Source organism: Callorhinus ursinus, unplaced genomic scaffold (genome assembly GCF_003265705.2).
Source record: "Callorhinus ursinus isolate GAN/ISIS: 27379988/994484 unplaced genomic scaffold, GSC_fseal_2.0 scaffold2, whole genome shotgun sequence".
NCBI lineage: Eukaryota > Metazoa > Chordata > Mammalia > Carnivora > Otariidae > Callorhinus > Callorhinus ursinus.
The window spans coordinates 7650146-7672192 of NW_027397064.1; the positions used below are offsets into that span (position 1 = coordinate 7650146).

Sequence of the window (22047 nt, forward strand, 5' to 3'; positions counted from 1 at the left end):
CCTCTTTTTCTTCCTGTCTCTTTCTCCTGATTTCCAACCCCATCGTCTCCCTCGGCCGGAGAAACTTAGTCTTTGTCATATGCTGAGTTTTCCTCTTCTCGGAAAACTTCACATTTAGACCTCCCAACTTGTATTGTTAGCATATAAAGGTAATTTTGGGAATTTAGAAATCCCGTGGGCTCTCAGCAAGTTCTGTGTTTCGAGATTTTGTGTAAGCTCTCCAAAAGAGTCTCAGCGGAGCAGTGACGTCTCAGTTCTAGCCAGCATCTGTCCTTTCCCAGATACTTATTGATTTAATAATTAGGGAACCCTGGGCCATTGTGATTTATAAGGATAAAAAAATACATCACTTTAATATTTTCACAAATGTGCTCATATATATATTCAGTCAACAAAGGCAACTGGAGTGTGAGGTATGTGTTAGGTACATGTGCCAGGTCCTACGGGTTCAGCAGTGAGCAAATCACAAATACCTTTGAGTTTTAGCTAAGTAAATCTCTTATATGTGGCTTATAATGATGTCTCTATTTTTCTTCTACTCTTGAAAAACTGGTTATTAATGTGAAAATATGGCATAAGTGGGAGCTTACGTTCTAGTTGATGCACGTGTAGTTAACAGACAAAAAGAGAGGTTGAAGAGGAGAAAGAGAAACGGGATGAAGAATTGTGAGTTTGGGGAAGAAAAAAAAGAGAGACACAAAAAAGAAGAGGAATAACTATAAGAAAATAAGATAAAAGACAGGTGTAAGAGTACAGGGATTTCCTGAAAGGTGGAGGACTCGGGTATGAGAGGGGAAGTCACTAACAGGGGGAGGAGGGAGTTCACCGGGGACCCCAATTTAAACTGTTCACAAATCACTGTCCCACGGGCAGCCTCACCTCGGCACAGAATCCAAAAGAAGCTCCATGTGGTGGATCAAACAACTGAAAGGAAGGATGATTCCACCAGGAACTCAAAGATCATGACAAGGGCTCAAAAGGCAAGGACTGAATGTGTCCAAACCTCTGGACCAAAGGGTAAGCTGAGGACTGACTCTGCCATTCGAATGCTCAGTGTGGGAGGGTCTCTCATGGGGCAGGCACAGAGTTGGGTATTGTGTGAAGGAAACAGTAGAAGGGAGCAGTGCAGACAGGACAGCAAGGAGCTGCTGGACTGAGAGTGGTTGTGGGAAGAAGTCAGTGCAGGGCTCCCAACATGCAGGTCAGCTCAGCTGTGCCACGTGGGCTCAACGTGACCGTGTCCCAGGGTCTACTGTTTGACATTTCTCTTAGTAGAGTCACCACTGCTCCACTGAGTCTGGGGGCTCCTGTCGGATCCAAAGCTTGCTCCCTGGGAGGAGTGGCACCAATCCTCAAAGTGGACACACTCTTAAGAATATTTCTTAATGGCTTATTTCTAGAAGTGAAGTGGCTTAGTCAATATTTAAAATTAGCACACCCTGATGATCAAATTGTTATCAGTTTAGTCTCCCATTAACATCATATGGATGCTCTTTTTCCTCCATCTCCACCAAAACTAGAAATAGTAAGACTTTTCTGTTTTGACAGATTAAAAACAAAGAATGAGGGGCGCCTGGGTGGCTCAGTCGTTAAGCGTCTGTCTTCGGCTCAGGTCATGATCTCAGGCTCCCTGCTCCGCGGGAAGCCTGCTTCTCCCTCTCCCACTCCCCCTGCTTGTGTTCCCTCTTGCCGTGTCTCCCTCTGTCAAATAAATAAATAAAATCTTTAAAAAAAAATGCTATTCCACCCATGTTTTCCTTTGAATTTTCTTGCATTTTGCATGTGATAGGTTGTATTAGTGGTCACTGATATCTCTGAAAGTTATATACCCTTGCCCTGTGGACCCCAGTGTGGCCATGTCACCTGACTTGGCCAAAGAAATGTGGGCAGAGATGTGAGGGTCCCTTCAAGGCCAAAGCTTTAAGATCCTGTGTATCATCTTTTTCTCTGCCATAGGAACAACGGTGTTCTAGAGAGAGGTTGCTCTGTCCCCAGGCCATGTATGTCAATGACATGGAACTTCATCTAACTTGTGATGAATGAGTTAACATGAAGAAGTACAACTGGGTTGTTCTCAACCAGCACTTGGCAAACTTTTTCTAAAAGGGGCCAGATAATAGTTCAAGCTCTGCTGGCCATACAGTCTCTATTGCAACTACTACTCTACACTGCCATTGTAGCATGAAAGCAGCCAGAGACAAATATATAAGCAAATACACCTGGCTGTGTTCCAATGCGCAGTGGCCGTTTCGTAGCCAACGAGGTTTATCCGAGGCGCGACTACTGCTAATTGAAAACTTTATTTTTATTTTTTTAACTTTGTTAGATTTTATTTGTTTATTTGAGAGAGAGACAAAGAGAGAGGGTGAGAGAGAGAGAGAGAGAGAGAGCATGAGCGAGGTGAGGGGCAGAGGGAGAAACAGACTCCCTGCTGAGCAGGGAGCCCGATGCAGGGCTCAATCCCAGGACTCCGGGATCATGATCTGAGCTGAAGGCAGACGTTTAACCAACTGAGCCACTGGGTACCCCAAAACTTTATTTTTAAAAACAGGTATTGAGCCAATTTGGCCATCAGGCTGTCATTTGCCGATACTTGTAATCAACCACTGAGATTTGGGAGGATCACAATTTACCATAACATCATCTAGCCTATCTCCACGAAGATACCTGGTTTTTTAAATAAATTTTGTTATTAGAATTTTTTTCTTTTCAGGATCACCTGTTCATGTTTGCCCATTTTTGTATAAGATGATTCATTTTGTTTTGTTTAATCTATCACAGAAATGAACACTTCGTTATTGCAATTTTTCTTATTTTATTTGTGTCTTTTAACTTGAGAAATTTTTGGTTGTGGAAACTTTTTTTTTTATTTAGACAAATCAGTTTATCTTTTCCAAGATGGTTTATGCCAGAGTTTCTCAACCTTGACACTGATTGGCATTTGGAACTGAATAATTCTTTGTCATGAGTGCTGTCCTGTGCATCATGAGAAGTTTGGCAACATCCCAGCCATTAGATGCCAGTAGCATCTTCCTCCCAGCTGTGAGAAACAAAAAGATTTCCCAACATTGTCAAATATCCCCCAGGGGACCTAATCACCCCACATTGAGAACCATGGCTTTATGCCCTATATTTCTTCCTTAAAAAACCCTTTCTGTGTTATGTTTATAAGGTTATATCCTTTATCTACTTCTATTGTTTGTATTAAATACATATATATTATGGATATAAGTGTGTATTAAAAACACTATATTGATTGTTATACATTATATTAATATACATTAATTTATTAATATACAGCATCTATAATATTTTTAGCCTTCCTCCCTATCAACATGAGCTTGCTAGTTTTCCGTGATCAATGCTATAATATTCATTTCACAAGACTCATATCTATCTTGTTTCTCCAAAGCGGTAGAAAGACAGAAAAAAATTACTTTAAAATAGTTGCTATATAAAGCATATAAATCTATGTTTCAAATTATAGATGACACTATTTTTTTCATTTTTTTAGAAAAGAAAAGGGAAAAAAATGTCAGTTCAAGTTCAACAAGAAGGTGTCAGAAAAATATTCTTCCAAAGGGTAAGTAATCCAGAAGCAGGGCCGGTCAGGCCGCATGGCGCCCTGGCCAGATGCTAATTGCTTGCCTCCCTGTCTTCCTCCTCTTTCCCTCCCATTCTTGTCCACTGCCTAGGTCTCCTTCACCTGCATTCTTCTCCGCTCTAACAAGGTGTCACACCTGACACTCCAGGTGAATGTCAGTGCATTCCTTGTGCCGCCTACCCAATCACCTGCTTCGGCACTAGGATGGATTCTTCAACAGAGAACCCACCAACAAAGACCCAAAATGTTCAAGAGAGAATGACTGAACCCATGAGTCAAGTTCTAACATCAACCTCTACTTCCTTCCTTCCATAGGGTGAGAACCCTTATGGAAGCAAGGCCCTGTTGGTGTTCCTATCTGCAGAGAGCTGAACTTTCTCTTCCTGAGATAGACAAGGGTACGAGCCTGGTCTCTGTGGGTCAGCCCCTTGGCTTGCTTCTGCCCCCTGCACCCTGAGGCCTCTTGGGGTCACTGTTCTCCTCTCTTCCTCCTCTTCTTCTGCTTGCTCACATTTCTCTTCTGCTTTTGTGACACATCTTCAACATCATCCCCTCTCCCTCTCCCTTCCCTCTATGCTCCAGTGACATTGGTCTTTTTTTCCCCATGAATTTGTCCGTTTGTGGCAGGTCTGCAAAAAGAAGGAGCTTATAAATTAACTGTGACACTGGACAAATTGTCTTTACAGCAAGACCTCCTCAGTGGAGATGCCTTGATTTCTATTTTTTTTTTTTTCTTTTTCCTTTTTTGAGAGAGAGCGCGACAGAAAGTGAATGCGCCTCCCGGGGGTGGCACCGGCAGAAGGAGAGGGAGAGAGAGAATCCCAAGCAGGGTCCACACCCAGCATGGAGCCCAACTTGGGGCTCGATCCCACGACCCTGAGAGCCTTGATTCTACTTGGATCAAGCTGCTGTCTCATCACACGCTAACATGTTGAGTAGCACTGGTGTAATGTGCCTAAGAGAAATGCACATACCATAAATGTACACCTAGAGGAATTAACACAAAGGAAAAGCTCATATGTACCTGGCACCTAGGTCAAGAAACACAACCTAACCCACACCCGCAATCCAACCCCTACCCACACCCCGAGTGTCCCCACCAGCCTGATTTCTGAGAGCCTAGGCCACTTTGACACCGGACGCTATGCCCCCCTTTCCTGCTCAGGACTTCCTCAGTGTGTCCCCCTCACACACTTCCCCCCCAAAGCTAATCCCCCCTTGCCCTCCTTCCTTTTGCTTCACACCCTCAGGCCTCACCTTGAATCAAGAACTCTCTGGCCCAGCAGGCAAGGGTAGGTCTCCCCGACATGCCTTCATAGAGCCTACTGTTTTTTTTTTTCTCATGGCCCTTGTCACAACTATAATTAACTGTTCACTGTGTGAAAGTCAAATGAGATCAGTAAGCAGTCAGTCTTGCTCATTGCTCTATGTCCAGCTCCTCTGTGCCTCACACAGTTTATGCTTAAATAACTATCAGATCAACACATTATCTGTTCTTCTTTACAAAGTATGAATGCCAATATCAGAGCCTCCATTTCCTCATACAATGCAGTATGAGCTCCAGTGACTACTACCATGGAGCTCCAGATCTTTCCCCAGGCCACATCTGTCCATGAATGATTTTCATCTTGTGCCTTTTCCCTATGTTCATCTATCCAATCAGTAATTAACTTTTTTTCCATTCTGCTTTTCCTTGTCTCTGTTAGGCTTTCTTTTTGTTTCCTCCACCATGCTTTTCATTTCCATGAACTCTCTTTGTTAATTGCTTACTTTTCATAGCAGGCTCCTCATTGTTCACTCACACTTATGAATGGTGATCTCATAGAGTGGGAGAGCGGCAGGCCGGCCTTCCCCTCCGGTTTCCAGCCTTAAAGCTTGTTTGCAAGAGGAGCAGGCGAGACTAAGCCAAATGCAGGATGACTGGGAACAGATCAGAAAGCTGTCCCTACTTAGGTACACGGTGGTGGCTTTGGAAATACTCCGGACACAAGGTCCTGCCTGACTTGGTAGGCTGCCTGCACCGAGTAAAGGAGGGAGTTCTGCTGGTACCACAACTCTGCACCCTGGCTTGCTGCCCAGAACTGCCAGTGCCACCCACTGTTCCCGCATCTGCTTGCAACCGTGTCTGGGACATCTGTGTTTTGGGACCTGTATTTACCATAGGGAATTAGGGAATTAGTTCCATGAGACAGAAAACCATACAAGGTCCCCAATGCCCTGCTAATCCACCTTGGGGTTTGCAATAGTCCAAAGTTACCTGTGGCTCTGCCTTGTCACCCTCATTAGGAACCCCCAGTGGCAAATCTTCCACTCAACTTTGACAGTAATATGCACTTACATAACCTTGCTAGTAAACTGCACAGCCAAGATTATAAGCCCAGCCAATCTGGCTCCTGAGGCTGAGCTGTCATCCCCTGGGCCATATTTATTTAAATGGGCAGAGTCTGGAGACAAGTAGTGGAGCCAGCCATTCCATGCAAGAATGGCTGGCTCTTGAAACTAAGTTCTTCCCACCCCTCCTTCCTACCCAGGCTTGCTATAGCCCCTGCCCCTCCAAGGCTGGGCATCTTCTAGCGTTCTGTTCAGGGGAGAAATCCCCTCACTTCTCGGGAATCTCTGCTTTCTTATCTGACTCTAGTTCACATCTTTCCAAAGTAACTAATGATTTCTTCACCATTCATGCTGCTCTGTTCTCTTTCCAATGGTGCTCTTGCTTTCTCATACACTTCCTTTTGGCTCTTTTTTTTTTTATTTTTTTAAAGATTTTATTTATTTATTTGACAGAGAGAGAGAGAGAGAGAGAGAGAGAACAAGCAGACGGAGCAGCAGAGGGAGAGGGAGAAGCAGGCTCCCTGCCAAGCAGAGAACTGGACACAAGCCTTGATCCCAGGACCCTGGGATCATGACCTGAGCCGAAGGCAGACACTTAACTGACTGAGCCACCCAGGCACCCCTCCTTTTGGCTCTTTTAATAAGTATCTGAGGCAAGAGAGAAAGTTGGACTAGTTATTCACCTAGCCTTATTCTACAAGTAACATCCTGTATAGTGCAACATAAGCCATGGGCAGAGTTTTCTCCTTCCCCCTAGAGACAGCTCCTGCAGTCTATCTGGAATGAATCCACCCACAGTAAGGCTAGAGCAAAAAGAAGCAGGAATTGCTGATATTTATTTTAAACTCTTTTACAACTGCTTCTCCTGAATCAATATCCCACATCCCGACTCAGGGGTTCACAGTTGCCAAATCTCTCCATGAGCAATTCGCAGATTAGTCTAGAGTTCTTGGGGTTTTTCTTTTTTACTCATAGAGGAAGAAACGGAAAAGCAATAAAATGAAAAAGGAGAGCAAAAAATGAAGACTGACACTAATACCTCAGCACTAAGCACCTCACTCATCCTGCCTTGGTTTAAATCAGGAGATAAGATTATAGACAAAAACCTTTCCTCCAGCTACATGAGCACCACAAAATATTTTGAGCAGGCAACTTCTATCAGCACAGAGAGATAAGCAGGTTGCTTATGGAATAAAGAAACTTAGGTGATGGCCAATTAGCTTATGAATTAAAACCCACTCACCAAAGAAGCCCTATATGTTTTACTAAACATTTTGTTTGATGTGGTGTTGGTGGTGATGGTTTTGTTGATCGGAAACTGCTCTGTCCATGTTAGCTAATCTGCCATTCAAAATGGAAGACCTTCTGCCAGTTAACCAGAGGCTGCCCTCCAGTACTATTTACATGATTACTGTTATTCCTATTATCAGAACTTAGGGAAAGGAAAATCCACGAAGGAGATAGAATGAAGAATGAGCAACACTACACTCTTCTACTTTCAGAAAAAGCCAAAGATGAAACTGTGGATTTTCTCTCTCCTGAACTTCCTGTGACTTGTGGTGAAGCCAAAGGCATTTTATATAAGGAGAAATTGAAACAAGGTGGGTTTCTCAGTCTTCTGCTCTTTGGAACCCCTAGAACCACCAGAAGAGAGGGAAATCCCCATGTGTTTAATCATCCAGGAAATAAACCCTGCAAGCTAGGCTGCAGAGAAAGAAGTGCTTATTAAGAAAGAATTTTCACTTTTCTGTATCCTGGTAAACCTGGCAGCTGAGCCACTCCACTCCCACGTGGAAGTCATCCCTGGACCCAGTGGCTCTACTTGCCACGTGTAGATGTCACATAAGATGCAAATCCTCTCCCACTCCCACACCACTCCTGCAGGCTTCAGGGCTTCCTTCAGTCTGAGAAAGGAGGAGTCCAGACTCCCTTGCTACTGCTCTCTCCCCACAGGGAGTCTCTCTGGACCCAGGCAGGTGGAACAACCACAGTTAAGGATTTGAGGTTTAGGGTGAATTCACAGAGAATGAAATTGGATCTGGGAATAAAGAATAAAGAATAAAGCCTTCTTTATCTTACAGGATCCTCAGAGAAGTGCATTCGGAATGAGGCGGGGGTCTGGTTCACACCAAAAGAATTTGAAATCGAAGGAAAACGGGCAAATACAAGGAAATGGAAGCAGTCTGTGCATTGCAGAGGAAAGACCTTAGAAGAGCTGCTGAAGGTATTTGACAGGGAACAGATGGGTGATGGTTTTAATTCCTCGAAGGATAAGTGGAATTTCAATAACGGAAATGTGAAGGAATTTCCACTGGGATTCCACAGCATGATTGAGAAAGAGCTAGATTTTTCATAGAAAAAAGTTGTGGGTGATAAAGTTAGGAACGCAGATTGGTGGTGCCCGCAGTGGAGAACTTTAAATGTGAGCAAAGGGTTGTGAGGTCAGGAGAGTTTTAAGAAGCTTAGCCTGGGGATATTGGATGGGGTGAGCTGGAGGAAGCCAGATGGAGACACAGACCTCAGAGAGCAGCCTTGCATCCTCTGCCCAATAAAGGCCCCTTCCAGACCCTGCTCCATCTGGACGCCGGGGTGACACTTTTAAGGACCACCCTGTCTGTGGGCAGTCTCTCCTCTGTACTTCCCCAGCTCACACACTATCCTGTGAGCAACAAACAAGGCTATTGGTCTTTGTTGGTTGGGATCCCAGAACCCAACACAAAGCCTCCCCAAAAACACTCAAAAAGTTATCACTGTGATGGAATCATAAGGACTTTACCTACAGAAGGAGAAATGGAGAGGGGAAAAAGTGGGTGAGAAAAGACCTGGGAAAGAAGGACTAATGGATCTTGGGTTTGAGTAATGGGAAAAAAAAAAATGATTTTATCGAGTGAAGTCCAGAAGAAGAACTGATTGGAGGATGGAGCTGATGTTTCTTTCATACACCTTGGGTTTGAGACCCAGTAGGATGTCCAGCGACAAATATTCACTAGGAAGTGGGAACTTCGATATGGACAAAAGAAGAGCCTCTAGAATAACCTCATTCACTGACCCCTTCTCTCTTTCAGAAAGGACTTTTACTCTGTCCTCCAAGAATAAGTGTCAAGAGAGAGGTAAAGAGCAGGTGAATTTCTACCACATTTTCAGTCACCATGTTGCAGACTCTCTGCATCCAAAGGCTCACCTTCGAGTCCTCAAGTTCCCCAGCCCTGGGTCACCTTTACTTTCAGGCATTGCGTCTCCATGACAATGGCATTGGCACATTGATACATGTACGTGCCATCATAATTTCATAGTTAATTTGAGATGGGGACACAAATAACTCTTAAAATAAGGACTAGGGCAAAAACTGATGATTTACATGTGTTTTAGAGATTTGGATGAATACAAATAAAGGGTGTCAGAAATAGATTGCTCTAGTTTGAAAAGTAATTATGAAATGGAGGTAGACAAGAACCGTATGTGAAAGAGCAAGACGACCATCCTTGATTGAACACAACTATTCCTCAATTCAACGTGCTCATTATCAGTAGCACCAAAATGGAATAGTGTTTGAACTGAGCTTTGTCTCGGCAGAGCATCCCTCCAGGTGAAAATGGCAGTCATCGTTGTCTGCACCAGTTGCTCCTCCTCAGCCTTCTTCATTTGCTTAAATATGTCCTCCAAATACAAATCTCATTCGTGAACTTCCCATGGTTGCCTTTCGCATGTTACCCTGGAGGCTGGCCTGACACTTGGCTGGATTCATTCAAAGTTCAAAAAGACAAGGGGCCCCCAAAGCTGTTTATTGTATAAAACATCTTTTCCATGCTGATTTGAAATACCTTAATGTGTACAGGGGTGCTCCTTGTAATAACCAAAAATTAGGGAAGAATACAAATGCCCATCATAATTATAAAATAAACTGACATATCTACTGAGTGGTGTTTAAAAAAAAATGCATGAGTATAGACTCCTTCCTCAGTCAATGGAAAACCACCCAAAGCTTCTAAGGTCAAGAAAGCTTTCAGAAGCTTAAATTAGCAGTAGTAGTAGTAGTAGTAGTAGTAGTAGTAGTAGTAGTAGTAGTAGTAATAGTAGTAGTAGTAGAAGGAGCCCAATTTTGTTTATGTGACTTTGTAGGTCTATGATTGAAAATATATCTGAATGAATTGGTTATTTTGGGATAAGATTATATGGGACATTTGTCGTCCATATTATACATTTCTGTACAGGTAAAATTTTTATAATGACCGTTTATTACTTTTGTAACCAGGAAACAAAACAATAAAGATATTTTAAATCCAGAGCATTAATTAATGGCCCCAATATTATAGTTCCTTCTCACTCATAATGCCACATGTCAGCACATTATAGTCAGAAATACACTTGACCCGACATTTTGGTCCTGCCTATCAGTAGCCACATTGGGATAATGAGATAATCTGTAATGACTATAAATGGATGAATGCAGGCCTTTTCTTCAGCCACATTATCTAATACATCACTGTTGCTCAGCAACATGCCCAGTCTCCATTGGTGTCTATCTTTGTCTCTGTGTACTTTCAAGAAACCTGATGCTGATACTCCAAACATATGTTTTGTGACTTCCCTGGGGGACGCTGCTCCCATAACCCAAGGCAAAATGAGCAGCTGGTACAAAGTCATAGGCTCAGGGCCTGTGAGACCCTCCGTCTCTAGAAGGGCCCAGTGTGAAGATAGCAGTGGTTACTCTAATGTTGTATAGTGGGAACTAAGGAGAACGGGTTTTTTGCCTTTTTTCTTTTTTTGGACAGATTCTAGAGCCTTTGATTAAAGGGATTCTCTTCAAAGTGGGCCAATTTACAAGCAAGCATACCTGGACATAAGTAAAATCTATAAATGAGGAATATGTTACCCTGGATCCAAAGGCCTAAAAGATGTTGGGCAATAGTCTTGGGTACTGAGAGGGTTTTTCAACAATTGTTTCTTGGCAGTTTCAGGGATGGAGCAACCTTCAAATGACCAAATAATGCCCAGAAGTTTGCTGAGCTGATGGGGCCTTGTACTGTGTGTAGATGATGGCCTGCCCCTTTTTGTGAGCTCCTTTGTGAATAATTAGACATTCTGAACGAGTATGTCAAATGAAAAGGATGTCATCAATGTGGTGTTATATTTGTGCTCCTGGGGAAAGTGGGATGTAGTTAAGATCTTGCCTGCAGAGGTTGTATGTGATGGTAAAGCTGTTGAGGTACTGTAGGCAACCATGTCAAAGTAATGCTACATCCCTACAGAGGTGAAGGCAAGCTGCAGCGGAGATGCTGTTGAAAGAGGCACAAAGCAGAACTTCCTAGCCAAATCTGGGACAGCGAAACACTTGCCAGTTGCCAAGCAGTTGGTGTCAGTAATTTTCGATAATACTGGGTATAAGGACCTTAATGGGTGGAGCTCCTTTGCAAGGAATTATATCCCACTAAATTTAAACAAGTTACCCGCTGTACTTTTAGGGGCATTACCAAAGATAAAATAGAGGACAAACAGGTATACCTCACTTTAACCATCAAAACTGTTGCCTTGCCTAAATGCCCCATGGTCATAATACTCATAGCTCTAAAATATCCCACAGTGGGCGTGGATGTTCTTACCCAATGAATAATGAAGTTGAATCAGTCTTAAAAAAAAAAAAAAAAAAGGAACCCATGGGCCTCCCCTCTCTTAAAATAGTTAGTAGAATCCAGTATAAACTTCAAGCCTCAAAACTCATGATACAAGATCTACTTCACACAGGAGTGATTACCTCTACTGTTTCTCTATTTGACTGCCCATTTGGTCTGTTGTTAAACTTGGGAAGAATGAATGGTGCCTCATGGTGGGTGACGGCAACCTCAGTGCCATGGACCAGCAGGCAGGAACACTAAAGCATAAGCCAGTTAGTGGAGCCAGTCAGCAAGCCAGAGCAAGAGAAGACAGACCCCAGTCCCTGAGACTCCTTGCTTGTTGAGCCCGTTGTCTTCTGATTGCCGGCAAGGAAGCGGGATCAGCCCTCCACCAAAAACTGGGTCCGGATACCAAAACTGATGATGCGCTACATGCACCAAGAGAGTACGAAATGATTTATTACTCACGTACTGAGGCTTTCTAGGGAGACCAGGGCCGTCTCCCAAGCTGCTGTGAAAATGGCCTGAGTAGTGAGGGGGAGTAGCCCAAGGTTTTATTATGATGGGGGGAGGGGGAGCAGGGTGAGAATTCCCTTGCGGGGGCGGAGCTTGTCTGGTTTGAACTTCTCACTGGGGCCAAGAGGGGGAGCCCCTGAGCTGCCTTAGCCAGTTGCCACCCTGATGTGGCAAAAGGGAAAGAGGAGTGGGACTTGAAGCTGTCAGCCATCAAATATAAAAGCCAGAGCCAGAACGCGGCTGTGGAGCTGTAAGTCCTTTGTCTCTTTCTCTGTCATATCATGTGTGTTGGAAACTGTTCCACTCCAGAGCCTAGGGAAGGGGGTGTTTTGTGTTGGTCACAGCCTATCAATAACCAATGTTGTGGTTGGACCGGCCTTTGTGGTTCTTATTATAATCACTAGATGCCCTCCAGCACTAAGCATCAGGAAACTGGAAAAAAAAAAAAGTTTATTATTTACAGGACCTGGAAATTACAAAGTGCATCTGGGGCCATACAGTGAGGCTGTGGAGAGACAGATGGAGAGACAGAGGTAGAAAAAGAGGTAGAGAGAGAGAGGGAATGAGCATGTAGGCGTGAGGTTCTGCCTTTAATTGGGGTAGAGGGTGGGGGCCTAGGGTTTCTCTGGTTCAATCTTTATTGGTGAGTTTAAAACATAAGAGCTAGAATTTAAAGTGTGGGAAGGGGTGGGGGGAAGGTGGCCCAGGGGCACCTGGGTGGTTCAGTCGTTTAAGTATCTGTCTTCAGCTCAAGTCATGATCTCTGGGTCCTGGGATCGGCCCAGTGTTGGGCTCCCTGCTCAGTGGGGAGTCCGCTTCTCCCTCTGCCTCTGCCCCTCCCCCTGCTCTCTCTCTCTCTCGCTCTCTCTCTCTCTCAAATAAATCAAAATCTTAAAAAAATTTTTAAAAACAAACAAGTGGCCCAAATGGTCAGTTATTGAAATGAACCGAGATCCCTAAAACAAAGGAGCCTCAGTGGGGATTGGTGGCCTGGCTCTTTATCTAGTTGTGTGGCTGGAAATGTTTACTTGAGAAATAGCAAGATAGCTGTGTTTATCGGGGTGCTGGAGCAATCAAGGCTTCAGTTAGGCACTCACATTACAAAAAAAAAGTGAAAAAAAACTATCAGTGCTCACACTACAGAGGGGCTGGGGCTCTGGATCCAACTGGGGTCTCAACTAGGAGGAGTGGGTAGGTATGGGCTGCTTGGGGAACTGGGGTCTGCACCCTGGACCTGGGCAGGCGAGTCAGAGGGCAAGAACGGCCATAGAGTGTCAACTCCAGGGACAAAGAAAAGCAGACTGGGAAGTTCAGGAGAGGAAATCCAGAAAGGTCACCTGAACTTCAGGGCTGGTGGGGAGCCCTCTTTATGGAGTCCTGGGGCCCCTGTAAGTAGAGGAATTTGCTCAGGAAGCCTCCCCAATTAAGACAGAGATGAACTCATCCCCACATCAAGAGGGATTTTTACTCTGGCTGAATGGCTAGATTTTATTTATTTATTTGAGAGAGCGAGCATGAGCAGGGAGAGGGACAAGTAGACTCCCCACTGAGTAGGGAGCCCGACACAAGGCTCGATCCCAGGACCCCAAGATCGTGACCTGAGCCAAAAGCAAATGCTTAACTGACTGAGCCACCCCCGCGCCCCTCTGAGTGGCTAGTTTTGAGAACGCACAAAACATTTCCATCCCTTATGCCCTCACCCAGGTCCTTGTACTTCTGTTGTGGACAGTTGAGGGTAGTGGCAGGATCTCTCTCCTTAGGTATGACTGATCCCCAGCTCATTCAGTCCTTTGCTCCAGTTCCTGATGTTCTATTTCCCACCTTTTCACCACCTAGAAAGATGCCTCTTCCTGACTCCTCCCTTTAAGTGCGGAGAAAACATGTCCTTGTGTGTGGAGCCCCACTGTCCATCTTGCAGGGTCGGGAGTGGAACCAGGGGCTCCTGCCTGTAGGTCTTTATCCAGCAGTAAAGATCACTTGTAGAATTTACTCGTTCCCAATTTAAGGCCATGAGAAAGACAATGATTTCAAAGGCCCACAAAACGACCCATTTATACAGCTGCTCTCTGTCTTTATGTTTCTGTTTGTTGGCCATAATGTCAGGAACTGTTCTGGGTCTGCCCAGCATTCTTGCCTGGGATGACACACAGTGGACGGAACAGCTCTGAACCCAGGCACAGGCAGCCTGGGTGCCAGTCTGGCTCAGGTACTAAGTTGTGTTGACTCTGCAGGAAAAAAAAAAAAAAAAAAAAAAAAAAAGCACCTCGTCTTTCCAGACTTGTAAAATGAGGAGGTTGCCTAAAGCTTTGTCTTCTCAAATTTTCATGTACTTGCAAGCCATCTGGGATCCTGTTAAAATGGATTTCAATTCAGTAAGTCTGCATGTCTCCCAGGTGATGCTGATGCAGCTGGTCCTCAGACCACACTTGGTGTAGAAAGGGCTTAAAGGACCTTCCATCCCTTCCAGCTCTGGCAGGTGTGGTTCAAGGGGCAGCTTGATGATTCTTGCCATTAGCCCTTCTGCGACTGGAAAAGCCAGGCTCGCCCCCCATCTCAGCACTCTCCCGGAGCGCCACGGTCAGGCGGGTTGGAAGCATCCACTCTGGAACACGCAAGGATGGTGTGTTCCAAAGCCCCTTGGTGTCAGTGCTGATCCCAGCACTGCTGCATTATCTCCCCTTCCAGTGGGAAAACTCCAAGGACTGTGAGGTGTGCCGTAGAGGGGGACCACTCGTCTGCTGTGACACTTGTCCAAGAGCCTTTCATGAAGACTGTCACATCCCGTCTGCAGAGGAGAGGTTTGTGAAACCCAGCCTTGCCTTTTGCACACAGACTCTGCCCGGGCTCTGCCTTTGGTGGCTCAACTCCAGGCGGAAGGGCAGGACCCGTGAGCGTCGTGGCTCAGGTGTGACCCAGAGCCTTGGGATGGGGCAGCAGCCTATGTTCCATGTGGTATCATGACAGCCTCTGGCTCTGAGTCTGTGACTGAGCCACCTTGACTCTACCTTGCCACTGCCCCCGGATAGTGTCCTCTCCTAGTTTTACGACCCTGACTCCTGTCCCTGGGAATTGAGGATGGGAAACACCAGCTGTTTATGTTCTGTGCTTTTTCAGAAAAGGCAGGACATGTGGCCTGGTTTCATGCATTTTACCACGGGCTCGACGGGCTGATAGAGTCCTGGGTCCCCAGGGGTTAAGGCCCAGTTTTGACACTTGGGTGTGACAGGCAGGGTGCCTTGTGCTCCCAGCAGCTCAGCTGGGGAGAGGAGAGCCCACCACTCACCCTGACACCGCCCGGCACGCGCTGAGCCCCCTGTTGCCACCCTCCATGGGAGGAGGGTCATGGGCTCAGGCCCCACGTGGGGTCTTGGAGACTCTGGGAGGTGTCCCCTTCATCTCCCAGCTGTGTCCGTCGGCCATGCCTGAAAGGAGGATGGTGGCAGCCGTAGGAAGAGGGGCTGTTTCCAGGGGCCTGGCCCTTACCTATGCTCGACCTCTCAGGAGCCCATGGAGTTGCACCTTCTGCAAGATAAAGGAGTCTTCGGGAAGGCAGCAGTGTCACGGGGAATCTGAGGTCCTGGAGAGGCAGATGCAGCCTGAGGAGCAGTTGGTGAGTCGGTTGCCAAGCCCAAGCCTTCTCCTTACCCCAGACATGGGAGAAGTCAATAGGTAGAGGGGGAGGGGAAGGGCGCTCATGGGTACCTGAGGGAGCCTGCAGTGTCTCGCTTCCGAGGATGGCGCTTCGATGCCCAAACAGAGTCCAAACAGAGTTCGACGCACCGCACGGCTCTTTGGCAAGTGTGGTTTGGACGGCTGGCTGTGTCTGGTTCTTCCTGCTTGTGCCCGTCTGTCTAGGCACGGGTCCGGCTTTGCTTTCTCCGAGCTCCATTTCCCTTTAAAGCTTTCTTCACATTTTACAGAAATGTGAGTTCCTCCTCTTGAAGGCCTACTGTCATCCACAAAGCTCCTTTTTTGCAGAAACCCCACCTAATGTAAGTGACATTTTATGATTCTTGTCCTTTCGGGCATCTCTTTTTTGTAAAGCTCATTCTGGAATTTGGGAGTGTGCCTCCGAAGGGCACTGCTGTTTGCCGAGAGCAGGTGTCGTTGCAGAGTCTGGAGGGGGACGACCCGGTTCAAACTCCACCCACCGTGTCCTGGTTCTGGGAACCCCGGGCAACTTGCTCCACCTCCCGGGCACCTCAGTTTTGCCTTCTCTTTGGTGGGGATATCTTTCTTACAGACAGCAGAGGGTTTAGGGCACCTTCTCAGGAGACTTCAAGTTCCGCCTCTACCATTTTTTAGCTGTGAAATCCTGGGTAGGTTGTTTAACATCTCTCTCCCTTGGTTCCCTCGTCTAGAAAATGGGGGTAATTATAGGACGTATCTCAAAGGGTTGTTGTAGGATCATACGTTAACCTAGTGGCGGTATTCGGAGCGGTGTCTGGCGTAGACAAGTCCGATGCTAATATCATCGCTTCTGTTGTATTTCAGTTGGATCCCTTCCAGGAATAATGGCTGCGTTAATATCACCCTTTTGGTGGTCTTGTCCCTAGATTCGGGATTATGGAGAGCCCTTTAAGGAAGCCATGTGGTTGGACCTGGTTAAGGAAAGGTTGACAGAGAAAGTGTACACAGTGGCGTGGTTTGTTCGCGACATGCGCCTGATCTTTCGCAACCATAAAACGTTTTACAAGGTAAGGGGTGTCTCCTGTTTCCTCTGCACCCCCTTTCTGCTTTTCGCTAATTTCTGGGGCAGCAGAACGTTGAGAGAATTGTACAAATCTCGTCCTGGAGAGAGCTCAAAAGGAGTGGGATTACAAAAGAAAGCGGCCTCTAAATTCCAGGGGCGGAGAGGAATTCAGCAAGCAGGACAGGGAAGAATCCTTGTAAATGGGGCCTGAAAACAATCCGTCCCCAATTCTAGGATGGGCGGGATAGTGGCACTGAGAACAGTCCATCTCATCCTGCCTCCTTGTTCAAACGGGGAGGAAAGGTAGTTCATGGTTGCATTGTTTTCCATGCCTCAGAAATACAGAAATAAGTGAAGGAATTAAACTTTATGAAATACCTTAAACTCCCAGGTTGCTCATGCTTGGATTTTTTTACTCCTAAATTCCCCAGGGGACCCAAACCTCCAGAATTGTCCTCAGATGTTGTTGGCTTTGTCATTTGTCAGTAGCGAGAGTTGAGTTATCTTGCAAGCCAACGGGTTGTTAACTTTGGTCTGTTGAGTTTATCCTGATTTATACTATCATTTGGGTAGGTATTTCTTGGGAGATATCTAAGGAAGATTTCCATCTCCACCCAGCCTCCTTCCCTTCCTCCATGGCACAAATTGGCATGTTCATGAACCAGAAATTTTTTAACTGGTGTCTGCATGTGGAGCTGGAAGGAGAGTCTACCCAGGGAGCTCCCTCCAGGCCTGGCCCAGTCTCAGCCTCAGAGAGTGGAAGGCTCATCTTTCCTTCAGAGGGTGGGCTTTCAAGAAATGCTTTATCTCTATCTATTTTACCCCAAGCTCAGGCTTTGCAGTGATCAAAATCAGCTCTCCAGTCCTGACCACCGGTCAGGTCCAAGTTAGGAATCGGGCAGAGGCTTGTTCATTTCAATATCTGTGGCATTCAGCATCTCCCCCGGCCCTGCGCAGTCTGCCTGGCTGCTGGGGAAGCACAGCATTCGGGACAGGCAGGGAGGGGCTCCCCCCCCAAAGATGCAAAAATGCAAGTGATTTGATGGTCCTAATTCTTTGTCCTAAGACATCTGTTTGCTTTTATTTCTCTTTCAGACTTCCGACTTTGGTCAGATAGGACTGGACTTGGAGGCAGAATTTGAAAAGGACCTCAAAGAGGTGTTTATTTTTTGCAAAGCCAAGGAGAACAGCTTCCAGACTCTTTGACCCTGTTCTAGAAAGACTAAGGCACCCCAACTTCAGGATCCAGATGACGTGACCCTGGCCATCTTTAGACAGTCAGTGAGTCTGGGATGCTATTGGTAGCCCTCTTGACTCAAAGCCAGAGCCTTCATACCATCATCATACCTTCTTTTTTGTTGTTGTTTCTTTCTACACCTAAAAGAATGTGTGTGTGTGTGTGTGTGTGTGTGTGTGTGTGTGTGTGTTTTTAAACTACATCTCTAATCCCCAGCCAACACCACAGGCCTCTTCCTTGTCAATATGTCCATCTCTCTTCTCCCACAGTTATCTATTCTCATTTGCTCAACTAAACTACGAGGATAATAGCTTCAGAATCTGTACAGTCCTACCACTATGAAAAAGAAATTAAGCTGAATCCTAAATTGTGTGGAAATTATTTTGCTCCTGTTTTATATGTATATTCTGTTATATAGTGTTTCTGTTATATATATGTGTGTGTGTGTGTATATATATATATATATATTATATATTTCATATATCATTGCAGAGAGTATTTTTCAGAATTTTGCTCCTGTGTTTATGAATGAGGTTGGTCCGTAAGCTTCTGTGTACTGTCAAAATCAGATGGCAGGGCTATCCCAGCTTGGCACAAGAATGCCTAAAATTTTCTACCCTTTATATAAGCTCTGGAATAGTTTATAATGTTTTAAATGAACCAATTCATAAAATTATATAGCCTACCATTCTTTGTAGAGCTAATATTGACCATGTTCTCTGCTTTTACGGGGTCATTAAACTATTCAGATATTCTTTTGCTTTTTGAATCAGTTCCACTTTTACAGTTTTCTAAGAAGTCATTCATTGTGTGTATTGTTTATACTTGGCCTTATTTCTGCCATATTATTTTATTCCTTCTCTTTGGAATACTTTCATGTGATTTTTGTCTACATTTTCTTTGTTTTTACCTTCTATTCTGGAAGGCATTTGTGAGAGTTTTTAATTCTAATATTTACCTGCGAGTTTTCCAAATGTGTTTTTTACTTATTTTTTAAATGTCAGAGCCAGGGGCGCCTGGGTGGCCCAGGCTGTTGAGCATCTGACTCTTGATTTCAGCTCAGGTCATGATCTCAGGGTCCTGAGATAGAGCCCTGCACATCAGGTTCTGAGCTCAGCGGGGAGTCTGCCTGAGATTCTCCCTCCCCCTCTGCCCCTTCCCCAGCTCGTGCTCTCTCTCTCTCTCTCAAATAAATAAATAAATCTTTAAAAACAAATAAATAAATTCAGAGCCAAAAATAAAGTATCTTTAATGAGCCACATATTTAAGCCAAGGTGTTTGTCACTTTTTGTGCCCCTCAGCTTCCTAATTGAAATGGGGAGGAATTCACTATAATATGGCTGTGTATTAACGTTATTAAATGCTTACTTTTACTTTGTATTCATTATTTTAATTTTATTCAATTATATTATATAAGCCATTATTTTGTTATTTTTACATGACATAAATTGTTACTTCAAATATCTACTAAATTGAAAAGCAAAAGTTGAAACTACATTACCTATTTTCATGAGAGCAACATTAATGCTGTGAATCAATGTTGCTGGTCTTTTCTTGCAGTGACTTAGCCTTCCTTCTTTTTTTGCTCCTTCTTTCAGTCAGTGTGTCTTTAGGTAATTTTAAAAGAAGATTACACAGGTGACATGTTTTCTGAGCCTTTGCACGGCTCTGAATGTCTTCTTTGTTTTCATAAACTCACTGTTGGGCTATAATATGTGTTTTATCACAACTTCTCACCTTCAAAATCAACTTAGACTTTGGTCCACTGTGGTTTGGGCATTTTCGTCCCACACCCGTGAAGTCTGTGTTCAGACAGAATTCTGTTTCTTTGTTAGTGTGTAGACACATAGCAGGTTTCCTTGTTCTCTTTATAGTTACATATTTTTGACGGGACAGGATTCAGTGTAATATTCTTATCATTGATCTTGCCTGGCACTCTGCCCTTTCAATATACATATCCAGTTCTGTTTTCAGCAGCTGCATTAAATCTTTCTGATCCTTTTGTTCTGGGCTCTCTTTCAAGAACATCTATTATCCATATGCTGGCTAGCCACTCTCTGGCCTCCCTATTTATCATTTAAAAAAAAGAAAAAACAAGTTCTGGGAAGCACTCCTCTTCTGAGGTCATTAGTCTAAGACTTAAATATACTAACTCAAAACAATTGCAATTCTATGGTCAATATTTTTTTTTATCACCTTAATAATGCTCATTGCTCTCTATTAACCAAGCACATTTTTCTTACCACAATACTTTTCTTTTCTCGAGACGAAAATAAAAAGTTACTGCCACTACTAAGTTGTCCTCACCTGTGATTCTGATTTTTTCCTTCTTATGTAGTGTCAAATGGAAGAGCGTTATGGACTGACTTGTGTCCCCCAACAGATCCATATGTTGAATTTGCGCCTCCTGTACTCTGAGACAGGGTCTGTAAGAAGGGGTTAATCGTTCAATGAGGTCACAAGCATAAGGCCTTAATGAGGTAGGATGATTGTCCCCATAAAAAGAGGAAGAGACCTCGTGGTGGCTTTGCCCATGCGCACAGAGGAAGGAGCAGGTGACGAGGCAGCGAGACGGAGGCCCCCCCCACGCCAGGACCCAGCTCTCGCCCGGAGGGAATCAATCAGCTGACGCCTCCATCCAGAACTTTCAACCTCCAGAGCTGTGGGAAATAAATACCGGTCGTCTAAGCTGCCCAAGCTGGAGGTTTTGTTGCGGCAGCCCGGGCCGACTGACACAAGAAGTGAGCGGCACCTTGGGACCCCGCTGTCCTTCCCCACCAGGGACTCGGGCAGGAGTGTGTGGGAGCCTCCATTCCAGTACCTGGTGTCACCATGGAGAGAGAGGAGTCCCCCAGTGTTTCCACAGCAGGGTGAACTATGATACAGACTGACCACCTATGATCCAGCGAAGAGTGGAAGCAGCTTGAACCCTGACTTAAGAGAAGCAGGTAAAGAAATAGAATTTGTTTTATGATGTGGGAAGGGGACAAACAAGACCATAAAGACTCCCGCTCCTGATGTCGTTCTGGAAGGGAAGATGGGGTGGGGGGTGGCGGGGGGGGGGTGGAGATGGCCGTCCCTGCGTGCGGATCTCTCCTCCCAACTCGCTGTCAGTGCATCAGGATAAAAGGTCTTCCCGCCCCCACCCCAGTGTTTACCAGCAGCCAGGATTGTTGGGTATTAAATGATAGCGCATCCATTTGTGACCCTCTCTCCCATTCTGGCCCTGGCAAGCTGAACCACGTCTCTCTTTCTCCTAGCACAGCTCTGGCTTGCTCTCTAACAGGAAAAAGAAACCCAACAACACTGAAAGAGTCATTTATTCCTTTGAAAGTTTCAACAGCTATCAGTTTAGTTGCCATGACAACCAAGACCCCGTCCCAGGAGCCATCTCCCCCTCCGGCTCCCTTTGGTTGTCCTGTCGCTCCTCTGGTTTCCACACTATTTCCACCCGTAAGAGCCGGGTCTGGATTATTCTGGTCCACTCAGCTGACCTTCATTCTCCCCCAGGCCCTCCGGGAGGTAGGCTCCCACCTGCTCTTCTCTTGACTTCCCGCTCCCAGGCCCACCCTCTGGCGTCCACGACACCCCTGCACACGGGCCAATTGCCTCCTCCCAGGGACCCCTTCTAGTTCTGCCCCCAGGCTGTTTCTCCCTTCCTGGTACAGCTTGGTTCCATTCTTCCCCTCCCCCGCTGGCCAGGGCCACTGAGAGTCCAGGTCAGCCCAGGACTGCCCCCGGCCAAGTTGTGACATCGGAGGTTATAAATGACTCTACAGTGGTCCCCTTGAAGCTGGGCAGGGCTGAGGCTACAAAAATGAAACACGGAAAAGCTTTCTATTGGGAGTGACTGGAGGAATTATATGTAAGAATATGCTCCCCCCTCCAGCTGATACTAGAAATTCAACCTTGGAGGGACGCCGGGGTGGCTCAGTCGGTTAAGTGTCTGACTCTTGATCTCAGCTCAGGTCTTGATCTCAGGGTCATGAGTTCAAGCCCTGCGTTAGGCTCCACACCCAGCGTGGAGCTTACTTAAAAAAAAAAAAAAAAAAGG

At 45.5% G+C, this 22047-nt stretch overlaps 1 protein-coding gene and 1 pseudogene across 12 annotated transcripts in view; both read left to right on the forward strand.

The window, feature by feature from the left end:
* The window catches only part of SP110 (SP110 nuclear body protein), a 47957-nt gene that overhangs the window by 19910 nt on the left and 6000 nt on the right, over positions 1-22047 (forward strand). For 4 of the 12 annotated variants that reach the window (XM_025890135.2, XM_025890145.2, XM_025890205.2 and 1 more), the window contains 10 exons: positions 874-1017; positions 3515-3583; positions 7366-7536; positions 8017-8159; positions 9001-9045; positions 14749-14861; positions 15565-15673; positions 15984-16055; positions 16620-16760; positions 17852-20161. In XM_025890135.2, the coding sequence (XP_025745920.1) occupies positions 874-1017; positions 3515-3583; positions 7366-7536; positions 8017-8159; positions 9001-9045; positions 14749-14861; positions 15565-15673; positions 15984-16055; positions 16620-16760; positions 17852-17962 (1118 nt within the window). In that variant the 3' untranslated portion in view covers positions 17963-20161. Of the gene's footprint in view, positions 1-873; positions 1018-3514; positions 3584-7365; positions 7537-8016; positions 8160-9000; positions 9046-14748; positions 14862-15564; positions 15674-15983; positions 16056-16557; positions 16761-17851; positions 20162-20331; positions 20942-22047 lie in introns of those variants that run through there. The other 8 variants (XR_003211793.2, XM_025890162.2, XM_025890199.2 and 5 more) reach the window with 8 other exon arrangements.
* On the forward strand, positions 2230-2357 carry LOC112808191 (U4 spliceosomal RNA; annotated as a pseudogene).